At 39.4% G+C, this 14,475-nt stretch overlaps 1 protein-coding gene across 1 annotated transcript in view; it reads right to left on the reverse strand.

Moving 5' to 3' along the window:
• Positions 1–398: 398 nt before the first annotated feature.
• The window catches only part of LOC310635553 (venom factor-like), a 156,409-nt gene continuing 142,332 nt past the window's right edge, over positions 399–14,475 (reverse strand). Inside the window, exons 35-40 of the mRNA XM_083354609.1 lie at positions 12,660–12,765; positions 8,554–8,643; positions 7,076–7,159; positions 5,586–5,669; positions 3,801–3,936; positions 399–640 (exon numbers count right to left, since the gene is read on the reverse strand). Of these exons, the coding sequence (XP_083210735.1) occupies positions 499–640; positions 3,801–3,936; positions 5,586–5,669; positions 7,076–7,159; positions 8,554–8,643; positions 12,660–12,765 (642 nt within the window). The 3' untranslated portion in view covers positions 399–498. The remainder of the gene's footprint in view (positions 641–3,800; positions 3,937–5,585; positions 5,670–7,075; positions 7,160–8,553; positions 8,644–12,659; positions 12,766–14,475) is intronic.

Genomic DNA, 14,475 nt, shown 5'->3' on the forward strand with positions numbered 1-14,475 from the left:
ATTATATATGGGCATGCCTTTGCAATTTGCAGGAAATGAAAAAGCACTTTGAGTTTTGCCTTTGGTGGAAACTCAGCAACATGCAGAGAGCTACCTATTCAAATTACTGGGATAAAATTACAAGGAAGTAAATTTCTATCCTGCATCGTGTTGAGTTGTGCCACTTAATTCTCTCCTCCAACCTCACCAGTCCCAGTTAATATTCACCCACCTACTCATTCATCCATCACTAAAACAGTACTTTATAATCTTCTCAGAAAAATTCAATTATTAGATGGATCAGAAGAAGAAAAAATAGTAATCCTGAAACATCATTGCTTATTAATAATCAACAGGATACCAAATAATAAATCAATTATTTATTTTATGTATAAACAAGAAAAATAGCAGAGCAAGATGACAGAAAACTAAAAAATCAAGAGGCAAAGTAACATATATGTATTGGCTCAAAAATCTGTCTTCTGAGAATTTCCTTCCTATCATTGATTCTTCTGTACTTTAAGTAGGGCAGCCAAAAATAGTCAGTGTGTTAGAAAACTGAGCAAAATCTTCACACAAATTCTGGAATTCTTCATCCTGACATTCATCTTCATTTGGCCATCTCTCAATCCAGGTGTTCTTTGTAATGATGTAGGAAATTCTAGAAAGAGGAAAGAGAATAGCTTAAAACTTAGCCCTGTAAAGGAAATTAGTTCAATTGTCTTCTGTTAGAGCAATGTGCTGGGCTGAATCCATTTATACATTTTAATCATTTCATCCTTTTAAATATGGCATTTTAATTTCAATTTTGATTTTGGGATGAGAGAAGAATTTTTTCTTTTTTCTTAAAACCCAAATCCTGAAACGAGTGAATTCTGGAAATTTCAAATGGTTGCCGCCATAAAACATTGCTAAAACAGTGGAAAAATACACCCTTGTGAGTTGAAAGATTTGGCAGTAATACAGATGTGACAAACAAATGAATGAATTCAATGATAAATTAGTTTTGTCTCATAGATTGTTTCTCCCCAGTCTAAGACTTTACGTATTTCAGTTGAGATGTAGAACAGAAAATTGGATATGAATTCTACAGATGTATACTATCAACAGAACATGGTAAGTATATTTGTGGAATTCAAATGGAATGAAAACCCCCTCCAATGGGCCACAGCTGGAATTTCTCAAATTCAGCCAGGCAACGAGAATAGAATGCATCAGGCTTGTGGTAGCTACATTCAGGAAGACTTTAAGAAGTGTTAGATAAAAATGAGAAAATTCTTATGTTCCTTTGGACAGTTAAAACACCGAAATAGTATTTTGATATTTTTGAGGTAAATGAGTATCAACCCTAATGCTTCCAAAAATACCTAAAACAACAGATGTATGTTCGTAAACATACAGCAGACATGTCAAACACAAGGCCCGGGGGCCAGATCCGGCCCGTGAAGTGGTTTCATGTAGCCCGCGAAGCCATCCTGGAAACAGTGAGGGAACGGCTCCCACTGCCTTGGCTCCGGCCCAGGCCATCAGGAGCCAATGTACAATTTTGTGGTGGTCATCTATGCTGAAATACAGCCACACCCATCCAGTAGGCCACGCCCACCCTGGCCCCACCCACCCAGCCCCTCAAGGGTAACCACAATGCTGATGCAGCCCTCAATGAAATTGAGTTTGACACCCCTGACATACAGTGATAATCTACTCACTCTCTTTCATGCATATGTTGAGTGTTTAGAGAGGAACAACTAGATGCAACCCTTCCCCTATTAAGCTGTCTGTACTATAAAAACAATGGTGGAAATAATTCAGCACAAAGTGAATGGGATGGATGGGCCTAATAGGTCTGGGTTGCAAAAATTTGACAGTACCAAAGAGATACAGACAACTTTCATTCTTTGCTGAGTGAAAGATCTCACATGTGCAGATCCTTGCAGGCCAGATCTGGAGGCACTGGGAAACTTGAGGTTTGTAATAGAAAAGACCCCTCCAGGCAAACACAGCTCTTCAGCAGGACATAGAGCATACCGACTCTGTGGCTTGAAGCATCTGGGCAAAAGCTTTAGATATTCCCAGAGAGATGCTGCTTGAGGAGAGGGTGCTGCCCATACATAAAGGGATCTAAAAATCCTAGTTAGCTATTCCATAATCTTCCCCACAATGTCACATCTAACCTACAGAAGTTTTCTGCAGTATTTGATAAATCTGAGAAAGAATGATTACTTTTATATTAACAGACCCCTCCATGTGGATACCCCCTTTGTTGCAGGGAAGGGACATGTGTTCTGTTGAGATTGAGAGCTATGCTGGAGGTATACCACCAGAAAGTATACCAGAAGGGTCACCCAGGTCTCAACTGAGGAGTCAGACTAAGAGGATCCATAAACACAGAATCATGATGAGATAACAGAAAAAGAATCCCATGCCGATCATCGCCCAGGTTAACAATAACCATGGCAATTGCTGTCCCTGGGCAGCTATCGAAAAATGAGTTACAGGTTTGGAGAAAGACCTGGCAACCTACTCTGCAAAAAACTCAAAATTCTATAGAAAGAGTCTATGTAAAATTCTATGGAAAGGGTCTCAAACACGTCAGATAGGGTGCCCAATGATAGGATAACAGGAATCCCAGTTGCTGAGGCAGCCTATGGCAGAAACAAATGTCTGTGTTGTACCAATATACAGATAGCCACATGGAATGTTGGAGGAATGAGTCAGGGTAAATTAGATATTGTCAAATGTGAGATGATCAAGTTGGAAATTTATTTCCTTGGTGTCAGTGAACCACACTGGTTGAACAATAGCTTTTTTCCAGTCTGAGGACTTCACTGTCTATTATTCAGAACATGATACTAGGAAAACAAACGGAGCGGCATTTATTATAAGTAACAAACCTGCTAGAGCAATGGAAAGCTTCTCAACAGTCAGTGACCAAATTATGATCACCAGAATTCATGCCAAGTCCCTCAACATCACAGTTGTCCAAGTCTATGCCCCAATGACTACTGCAACAGAACTGGAAATAGAGGGCTGGGTTGGACAGTAATGATGAACATGAGCTGAATATGGAAAAACAAGGGCATCACCCTGGCAACCAAATGTAGGTTAGTCCCCTCTATTGTGTTCCCTGAAGCTACTTATGGTTGTGAAAGCTGGGCCTTAAAAAAGCAACACAGGTAGAAAACCTCTTCTTTGAGCTGTGGTGCAGCACATGTGACTAACAAGCAAGTACTGGAGCGCATAATACAAGAGATGTCACTAGAAGACAAAATCTGCGTATCACTTACTTTGGCCACGTCATGTGGGGGAATTCACTAGAGAAAGCAATTATGTTTGGAAGAATTAGTGGTAAAAGGAAACCAGGTCATCAAAGAACACGATGGCTGAACACTATCAAAGCTGACACTAGCCAGAACACAGAAAAAGTCAAATAAATAGTGCAAGATCAGAAGATGTAGAGAGACCTGTACTATAGCTAAATGTCTATAGAGATTCTCAGTCATCCAGGTCATTGTTGTCCCAAAAGTGCTTTTTCAAAAGGCAACAAAATCCCTTTCCCTTGTGAAAAACCTCCTTTGGGACCTGAACCATAAAATTGCCAAAAGCTGATTCGACTAAACGGATAGCATCATCATCATCATCATCATCATCATCATCATCATCATCATCATCATCATCATCTTAATAGATTCAGATTATGGTTGCTTTCAAAGATGTAACACAATAGGGTACTGTAGATATATTGTTAGGTGTTCTGTGAATTTGATAGCAGAACAACAAAATCTATAATTTAAAAAAAATAAAAATATTAGTGAAATACATACTCATTTTTCTTGTGCCACAGGTCACTGCTGAGACCCCAGATCAGATAATCATTGTTCACCTTCAGATTCAGAGCCTCCTGGCATTTCCTTTGACTGACATACTGGCGGGGCTTTGCTTGTGGATTTCGGTCAGTGCCTGCAGAAATTAGATAAAATCTGAATAAATATTTCAATAGGGAAATGTTCTTGCTGTACATTGGCAAATAATGTTATGTAACCAGAGAAGAGGGAATAGCTGTATTTAGTGAGCGCATTGGTACTTTCTTCAACTGCTACTGAACCATATTTATCACCCTGGGGGAAGGAAACCACCTTCTCTACCTTTTCCCTCATAATAGTCAATTATAAGCCACACAAGATACTGTAGCACCTGATACTGAAAAAACACTGATGACTCACCCCAACCCACTGATAATTCATACCTTCCAATGACCCTGACCTGAAGTAACATCCCCATCACAAGACCCATCAGAAGCGTCTCTCTGAAGACTCATCACATGACCCTCACTTGACACATCCACACTTGAAGTCCTTATAAATAGAACACTAGCACTAACACAGAAAATCACCTAAACTCCGCTGAAGATGTTACCTAGCCTGGTAATGAAACATTTAGAAACCAACCCACAAGCTTGGAGAATGAACCTTCACCCTCATCCTACACCTGAGCTACAGATATTGGCCACTATTGCAAAACCAGTTCCCTATCTCAGTACTGGAGCACTTTTCAGGCTAACCTCATCTGTCTGTGGATCATCCAGAGAAGATTCCTGTCAAGAGAAGTGAAAGGGAGGCCTTTTTTGCAGAGTGAAGTGAGGCCATTGGCAACCCCAACTACAACAGATCCTTCCCACACTCGTTGGAGGATCTTCTAACTCACTGGAGCAGATTGATCAGGATACAGAAAACTGGTAGAATGATAAAAATGGCTCCTCCCTCTTTTTCTGGTGTAACTCATCCCTAGTTCCTCATCCTCACAGACAAAATCCTGAATCCTTATTTAAAACAGAAACATTCTGTTTAGAAAAACCCTATCATGAGTTTGAATAACAATGATAATGATGAGGAATGTTTCCTCTCTTTAAAACACAGAAAAAAGAGTGATCAATTTAAAGGCAGCTCCTCTTACAAGCAAAAGAATACACCAGACCTTCATCCATTTGTGCATCCTTACTGTAACTAGAAGCATTAAAAGGGAAATTTTGCTTTAAGAAACATTGATTTGTTAAGTTGTATGCTATCCCATAGTCCTTTTGATAATTCATAAAGGTATGAATAAGGGAGGTTTGAAGGAATTACTGAAGCACATGTGTAGATAGGTGAAGTCTGAAATAGTATAGGTTCTCCTGCTTGAGCAGGGGGATGGACTAGAAGACCTCCAAGGTCCCTTCCAGCTCTATTCTATTTTATTCTAAGTTCCCCTGATATCTCGGTAACTCCCACCATGTTGGCCTTCTAGAAAGCTTCAAGAGCTGGCTCCAAGCCTTGTGAGTTAGGTTGATTGGGCTCATTTCAGATACATTTGGGGTTATGGATGATAACAGCTGGATTCAGCATCTGTTTTTGCTCTTTATTCTTTTTTCCTATTCCAATAGCAATTTTGCTCTATTGCATTTATTATTTTGTTTGATTTTATTGTACATTGTCAATAAGTAAGAGGGGGTGGCACTTGAATAAATCAAATCAAATAGACTACTGTGAACTTTAAAATGGGGTTCAAATGAGCTTTCAGACTTTCAACTTTCACTATCTAATATTTGCTTTGCTTTAGGGAAAAATTCTTACCTCTTTTAACAACTTCTAAAACCTCCATGAGATAGATATCATTACCATCTTTTTCTTCTATGCGAAGCAACTTGGCTTTGTAGACTTTTAAGAACAAAGACAGAAATAATACTTGTTAAGACAGCTGATTATTTTTCATCATGAGTGGTATAATCATGAGGCACAGATGCTCCTAGTTGTCTATAGACATTCTCTTTTAAAAAAATGCTTTATTAATTTTTTATAGTGCTTAGTAGACATTCTCAATCATTCAGGTCATGGTTATCCCAAACATGCTGTTCCAAAAGGCAACTGGATTTTCTTTCTTACCAAGAAAGTCCAGCTGCTTTTCAGAAAAACAGCTTTGGGACAGGTACTCTTAACATTTCCACCTAGACTATGGGCACTTCCAGGCTGGATCTTTATGGCAGTCTAGAATCCCTCAGGTAAGGCCACTGAGTACCCCATTGTGGGGTACATGGAAGCAAATTGTGTATTTTCTCTTGAGGTGCTGTGTTTTTGTGAGTGTGATAGTGTTATCAGTCATGTGAGGTAGTCCAGACAGGGCCAGATGGACTAAAATTACTTCATTGTAAGCTTGCATTAACAGAATCTTCCAAGACTGGCAGTACATTACTTCCCTGTCCCTTTTACAGCCCAAGAAACTAGGGAGGGTCTTTTGGGAGACGTTTGCCACACCTGAATTCCTTTTGCAGGCTAAGCTGCCCCCTGTCCAGTCATCTCCCAAGGTCATTCCCGGGTACCATTACAGGTTTGTTGGAATGACCTTGGGAGGCAAGAGGAGGACCTGCAGCCTATCTAGGGGACGGGCTGATGAGAGGCAGCTCAGCCTGTGGGGGTGGGAAAAGCACAGGAAGTCTTTCAGAGGGGACCCTCCCTAGTTTTCCGGAGACTAGAAAGAGAGGATGGGAGAAATCTTCAGGAATCCACTTAATGTAACCTTATGCTAAAGATTCTGCTGATGCACCCGGCTGCTCTTCTTCTCTGGACTACCTCGAAGGGCTAACAGTAAGCTTCCAAGCAGTCCTGTCCCCCATTTGTGAAAACTTTCACCTCACTCCATTTCACAGTACTGTAGTGTTTAGCCCCTGGGTTTTGAGGATGGGGCCATGCAGACAATTGCAGTTTGGCTGCATGCTGCTTTTTGAAGGATTGAAATTGAAGTGGAAGTGAGGAGCATGGAAATGTTCTCCGAATCTCGGTGCTTTAGCTCTGCTTACTCCTTGATCCAGATCCATTTCCAGGAGCCATGAACTATTATGCTACACCAGAGATTCAATAAAAACACCAACAAGGAGCACCATGTAAACTAGAAAAATATCACTGCAGGATGAGCATACAGTATGTATTCCAGGGGTAAAAAAAATCCATCTGATTATGAATAAGTTCAAAATGGCTGCTCCAAATTATGACTTCTTGATAATTAAAAGTAGACCATTAATAATGAAAGACACCACCACCTTATTAATAAGATTCTACAATATAAATACCATAATCCACATTTGGCCCACAGGCTTGTTGAATTCGTAATCGCAGATTAACATCCTTCTGCTTGCTGAGCAAGGAACAAGTTTCTTCAGAAGGAGAAAAGAGAAGACAACATGTTTGATTGATTGTTGAGGATACATGTTCCCATTTAAAAGACATTGCTAGGGCAAAAAGGAGCCAGCACAGAGCAGATAACATCTAATTTTTAGAAGATATGTGTTTGATAAGAAACAAGTAATGCTAATTAAATTGCGAGACCTTACTATCTAGAGTACGGGTGTCAAATTCACCATGTCATGTGATGTGTCATGACGTATCGTGAATTTTTTCACATTGACAGAGCTGGGGTGGGCCCGGCCTCTGCATGATGCAACCGGCCCACAGGCTGGCAGTTTGACACCCCTTCTAGAACTAATCTACATAATTACTTGATAATGTGGTATTTGAGGGTGAAATGTGGTATTTCAAATGCTTGCACTGTCTTATGTTCTCTGAAGAGAAAATCACATAAGATTTGTACTGTATTTCAGGAGCAAAGAAAACACCGCATTTTTCAAAAGCAACTCTAACACCAGGTTTATTATGCTCTGAAATAATAATTCAGTAATAACAGAATAATAGAGTTGGAAGGGACCTTGGAGGTCTTTTAATCCAATTCCCTGTTGAGGCAGGAAACCTTATACCATTTCAGACAAATGATTGTCTAATCTCTTCTTAAAAACCTTCAGTATTGGAGCAACCACTTTCTGGAGGCAAGTCATTCCACTGATTAATTGTTCTAACTGTCAGGAAATTTCTACTTAGTTCTAGGTTGCTTCTCTCTTTGGTTAGTTTCCATCCATTGCTTGTTGTCATGCCTTCAGAGAAGAGGCTGACCCCTCATCTTCATGACAGTCCCTTAGATATCGGAACACTGCTATCATGTCACCCCAGTCCTTCTTTTCACTAGACTAGACAAACTCAATTCCTGCAACTATTCTTCATATATTTTAGCCTCCAGCCTCCTAAGCATCTTTGTTGATCTTCTCTGCACTCTTTACAGAATCTCTACATCTTTTTTATATTATGGTGACCAAAATTTGATGTAGTATTCCAAGTGTGGTCTTACAAAGCATTATAAAGTGGTACTAATACTTCACATGATCTTGATTCCATCCCTCTGTTAATGCAGCCTAGGATTGCATTGGCTTTTTTGGAAGCTGCAGCACACTGCTGGCTCATATTTAAGTGATTGTCCAGTAGGACTCCAAAATCTCTCTCACAGTTATTAGTATTGAACCAAGTATCACCTATACTATACCTGTGCACTTGGTTTTTCTTATCTAAATGTAGAACCTTATTTTTTCTCTACATTGAATTTCATTTTGTTAGATAAGGCAAATCTCAACAAATCTCAAGTCTGTTGAGATTCATCTGGATTTTTGACTCTATCTTCCAGGGTAGTTGGCTATTCCTACCAGCTTGGTGTATCCCAACTTACCTTCTGCACATCGGCAAATGTTACCATGACATATCTTATTGAGAAGGCCTGTTCCTTTATCTGGATGGTAGAACTTGGTGCATTGTTCATCTAAAGGAAGAATTAAAAATTATATCCATATATCACATCAAGAAATCAAATGGCGGCTTTTCTCTGGCCGCCCATCCTGAGGCTTTGTTAGGTCCGCAGAGACTATGACAATCAGCTGTCCCATGGCTCATAAACTTCCCCCTCGGGAGAAGAAGGGGAGGTGAGCTTTCCTCGGGTAGAGGTAGAGCTCCCTGGAACCTTCCAGAAATATCTGGGGGTCGGAGGCTGAGAGCTCCCACGGAGCCCGAGGCTTTCTCCGAGTCCAGGACGCCTTTGCTCTGAATTGCAGGGGCGAAGCTAGATGCTGCATCCACATCTGCGGATTATAGTGATTTGGGATTGACTTTAAGGCAGACAGAGCTGACCAGGAATAAAATAAAAAAAATAAAAAAGTTGATAAGGCTTTAAAATCTCATATTTTAAGAAGTGCTTTATTGCGTGTCTGGAAAAAGTATTATTATAAGTTAAATTATAAAATACCAATTTGGGGGATTCCTGGACACGCGATAGAGAGTGTATCCATGGGTGTAAATTTGGATATGATTTCTTATAAGGATTTACTTAGATTGGTAGAGAGTGATTGGCAATTAAAGTCGTTAGCTGAGTTAAAACAAGAAAATATTGTACAGTCTTGGTTTCAGTATGTTCAATTGCAAGCCAGGTGGAAGGTAGATCAAAAGGTTGGTATTACTCTAATAGATGAAAATTTGGTAAAACAGTTCAAAGATTCAAAACGAGCACATATAAATAGAATTTATAACGCTTTAATAGAATTGGACTCGGAAACGGAATTAGTTAAAGATTGTATGGTAAAGTGGGCCCAAAATATTCAAGAATCGATCCCATTGGATATATGGGAGATAATGTGGGTTAGAAATGTAAAATTTACTCAGGCCCAAAATTTAAGAGAAAATTTTTATAAAATGTTTTATAGATGGCATTTGGGCCCTAAAAAGTTGTCTTGCATGTATCCTAATTTACAGTATAAATGCTGGAGATGTGGTAGCTTGGATGCTACTTATTTTCATATTTGGTGGACTTGTAGCAACATTCAAGATTTTTAAGAGAAAAATAAAGTTCACTCCACAATTATTTTTATTGGGTTATTACAGATTGTGATACTAAAGAAATTAATTTAATGTTGAATTTGATAACAGCTGCAAGGTTATTGGTAGGGCAATATTGGAAGAAGGATTGCTTGCCTTCCATAGAAGAATGGATGCTTAAAGTGTCAAACTTAGCAGAAATGGCTAAGATTTCTGCTTATTTGAAGGATCATTCACAAGAAAGGTACATTTCGGTTTGGAGAAGATGGATAGATTATATCCAGAATAAATATGGGACTAAAAAGTTCCATTTAGCTTATGAGTAAATTTTAGATTGTTATAGTTTATTTCCTTTTTATTATTATTAGTTTTAATTATATGATATTGTTATTATATTTAGCATTAGTATTGTTTAATAATTTGGATATCTTAGTTTGCTTGTATTTATGTTATGGGAGTTAAAGCGTATTATGTATTTGGTTATTTATATAGTTGGTTAATGTTAGTTAGTTTATGATTATTATATATCTGTAACCCTGTAATCAGCTCTGGGAAGTGGGGGGAGGGTGGGTCAAGGGTGGGTTGAGGGGGATAATATTGTAATTTTTATAAAACTTTTCAATAAAAAAAGAAATTTATGATGATTATAGATATAATTACTTAGAAGAACAAAGAATAACCCATTTTTCTCAAGGAGATTTCCAATTTGGGGCACATCTGACTTGACACTGCAGTGGAAACTTATTAAGAATGTTGATTGGCTGATTGAACTTTGTTAAGCATTTACCCAAGAAGCACAGAGCCCTACAATGCAATAAGAAAGATAAGAGAAGATATCCCATTATCTAATGGTGTTAGGAAGTTGGAACATGAACATCTGTAGAATTCTGCTTCTTTTGTCAGATGGTATTGCACTGCAAGTTTTGAGCATGCACGCAATGCCACAATTAACAAACAAAAGGGATGGGGCATGTGGTGTGACAGTATAATGTTCACATTTGTCATTTTAGCCCCCTTTGATGCCTTCTTGTATGTGCCACTTTTTGACAGCCTAAAATAGACTATAGATAGTTCTCAGCCTATAACCATAATTGAGCTCTGAATTCTGATCGTAAATCATTGCTGTTAATTGTTGAGTCTTCACATGACTAAACTTGATTTTATTACCATTTTAATTATGGTCCTTCAAGTGAGTCACTGCAGTTGTTAAGTGAATCACATGTTTATTAAGCAAACCATGTGGTTGTAAGTCTGAATCCAGTTTATCAAACGGGAGTTATTTTGCCGTAAGACTACCTATATAGTCATAATTCTTACAGTCTATTATAAAACCAATGCCTCCAATTTTAGGGAGCTTCTGTGCAGTGTTACATATAACACCCCCCGCTCTGATATTAGCCATACCAATTCTAAAATACAGTATTGTTATTGTTTTCACTTAGTAATCACAATTGGGACAAGCAACTTGGGCGCTATTTATTTCCCCTTTGATTGTTAAGCAAAGGGATGCTGTTGCTAAGTGAAAAATTACATGACTGTCACTTACAATTTTACTTCCACTTTCCAAACTGTACTGTATTGTTGCAGGCAAATATGCTAATTTCAAAGTGGCAATCACATGATTGAGGGATTCTACAATGGTGGTAAATGCAAGTTATTTTTAGCACTGCTATGCCTTTAAACGGTTGCAGCGTCCCATGGCCGTTGGTAAATGAGGATGATGGAGGCCTTATAAATGAGATTACAGGCCAATAATGTCGTATTTTCACTGAAGCTAACAAGACCTAGCAAGAGTGGGATCAAAATGGGGGCAAATTGACCTCCCAGGTAAATTAGGTATCCCTATGACACAGCAGGCGATCTTAGGATTGCACCTATATGCAAAATCAGTGCAAATGCTTTGCACAGCAGAATGTCTTGGGTGTGCATATCCTTTCCTGAAATTAAAGCACAATCCGTTGATCTGTGCTGCCCACAAAACCGAATTAGAACTGGGCATGTGTGTCTGTTGATTTTGGTTTTTCAATTTTGCAAATATTTCAGCTCTGATTAGTTGGATTAGAGATTTTTTAAACCGTTATTTTACATTCTTTTAACATTTTATAAATGTATATGTTATTTGGGGGTATGTTTTTCCAAACAAAGGCCTTTTTGCAATTTTGCCTGCTATATACAGGTAATTTTCTCTAAAGTATTTTCATAATTTTGCACATTTTGTGGTTAAAGAGCTGCAATGAAAATGGTATTCAGAAATAAAAATCATAATGAATTTTCAAAATATTAATTAGAATGGGAAAACTCTTCCTCAGCCATGATAAGCACAGCTTCCTTAGTCTCTTAAAAATAATTAAAACATGATTTTATTTTTTGCCATTCACATTTCACTTTGTGCCTCCTTTTGCATACTTTCTTTAATGATTGTATTCTACCATTGCTTTGATATTAGGGTAACTCTTGCTCTATGGGGAGCTGTCCCATGGCAAGTTGGCCTTGGCGAGTTCGCAGTGGCGAGTTGTCCTAGACCCCACCAGCTTTGTTCTCTGCCCCTCAGGAGGCAAGCAAAAGAAGCTCAGACTGGAAGGCTGCCAAAACATCAGACAGAGCTCTGTGTCAATATCTTTCAATGTTCTCAAATAATTCATTTTTCACTTCAGCCTTTATAAAATGGTTATAAAGAGATTTTTGGAAAGTCAAAAATAGTTTAGTTTACAAACTATCAATTGTTGTTAGGATTTTTTCTAATTTTGCCAAGCTCCAGTATGTTGAATTCCTTGGGAAAAGCCAGTGTGGTCTAATGATTAAGGCACAGGCTAGAAAGGGGGAGACTGTGAGTGAAGTCCCGCCTTAGCCATGAAAGCCAGCTGGGTGAACTTGGGCAAATCATTCTCTCAACCTGACTCACTCCACAGGGTTGCTGTTGTTGTGGGGAAATTAGGAGGATGAAGGGGTGTTCAATACGTCTGCCATTACCTAGATTGTAGTAGCTGTACACCTTGACTGATCCTGGTTGAATGAAGCCAACTTCAAAATGCTTGAGAATCTTAAAATGCAGACATTCATTCTCAGAGTGGGAGACCTGGGATGGAGAAAGAAGATAATTTGTGGGTGCCAGTTTCCCCATGGAGATAATGTATTTTTTTTCTGAAGCTCTTCTGAATAACCTCAAGGAAACTGCTTGTTCCAAGTTCCTCAGGTTTGACCAGTGACTGAAGGGCTAAATTCTGCAAGTCTGTCCAGGTTTCCCAGAATAAGGGGTAAGCAATGGAAAAGGTGAGAGGACCAGCAGGTTCAAATGGTGCCTCAGAAAATACTGGTCAAAAGTTAGAGAATTAACACACTATTCTGGTTGGAATCCCGGACTTCTTTCTTTGAGGAAGGCTCTACCTCTATCATAAAATTCCATTGCTTTAAAGACAGAGTCCAATCTGTATCTTTCTATCTTAGTAATTAATTGGGACACAAAAAGAATTAACACACTATTCTGTCATATCTTCTTTTTAGATTTATTTATTTATTTATATTTCATGCTTTTTTTTACTATCCAAACAGGATTAAGTGACCTAGGCCAGCAATCACTGGACCTCCCTCCAAAGGAACAGGTGCTAAAGACTAACTAATTTCACATAATGTGAAGATCCCCTCCAGCCGTGATTGCATGAAGGGTAAAATACTGTTTTGGCATGGGTTCAAGGAAGGATCCCTTCAGCCTATCTTAACCAGAAACTGTGAACAAGATGCAGGAACAATATACAGGTATAGCAGAAAATAACGACTGGCCAAGGTCTGCTTGTACTGAGGTTAAGTGCAAGTGGAGAAAGGCCCAGGCTCTCTGATTATCAATGCAAGATGTTTTTATCGGAATGGTTGCTAGAATTACATAGAGATCACAATAATAATTCCACAGCTCTGGTAGTCAGTTCTAGCATGCTTGTTCTCCTTGGCTGTTACCTGGTTTCTTCAGGTGCTGCAGGCCTCTCAAGGTCAGAACTTGATGTTTTGGACATTTGCTTGGATGCCATTTGGGCACCATTATCCCCTTGCAGCATTAGATCAGGGATGTTGCTCTCTCGTTATCAATTACTCCTTCCTGTTTCAACCTGCACCCCCTTCCATGTCTTTAATGGTGAGCCAGGCTATTCATTAACCATATTTATCTCTTTCTGAAAAAATATTAGAGCTGTGTTCACAAATCGCTGAACCAACATATATCACGGTGGGCTTGAGATTTCAAAACGAATGGAGTGGACTGGCTCACCCCATGCTTCCCCCTGTCCAAAATACCCATCTGCCATTTGTAAGTCAGGCCACCTGACAGAGGGCAAGATATGTTATTCCAAGCATCTCTTTAAGCCTGCCGAGGAGTTTAGTCAACATCTGTCGGACAAAATCGCTTGGATTCGGACCGGTTTGGACTCCGACTGGGCAGAGTCAGACGATCAGGACACGGGTGGTCTTGTCAATGTTATCTGGGAGGAGTTTGATTCTGTAACTCCGGAGGGACAGGATTATGGGGAGGCTGAGCTCCACCACATGTTTATTGGACCCGTGCCCTTCCTGGCTGGTTTATGCAGCCCGGGAGGGGACACGAGGCTGGTTCCAGGCGGTTATATCTGCCTCTTTGAGTGAGGGTAGTTTCCCCGCCGCCTTGAAAGAGGCGGTGGTGAGACCTCTCCTCAAGAAGCCTGCCTTGGACCCAGCTGTGTTGAATAACTTTCGTCCGGTCTCCAACCTTCGCTTTCTTGCGAAGGTTGTTGAGAGTGTGGTGGCACATCAGCTCCCTCTAGTT

Source organism: Vipera ursinii (assembly GCF_947247035.1).
Source record: "Vipera ursinii genome assembly, chromosome: 2".
NCBI lineage: Eukaryota > Metazoa > Chordata > Lepidosauria > Squamata > Viperidae > Vipera > Vipera ursinii.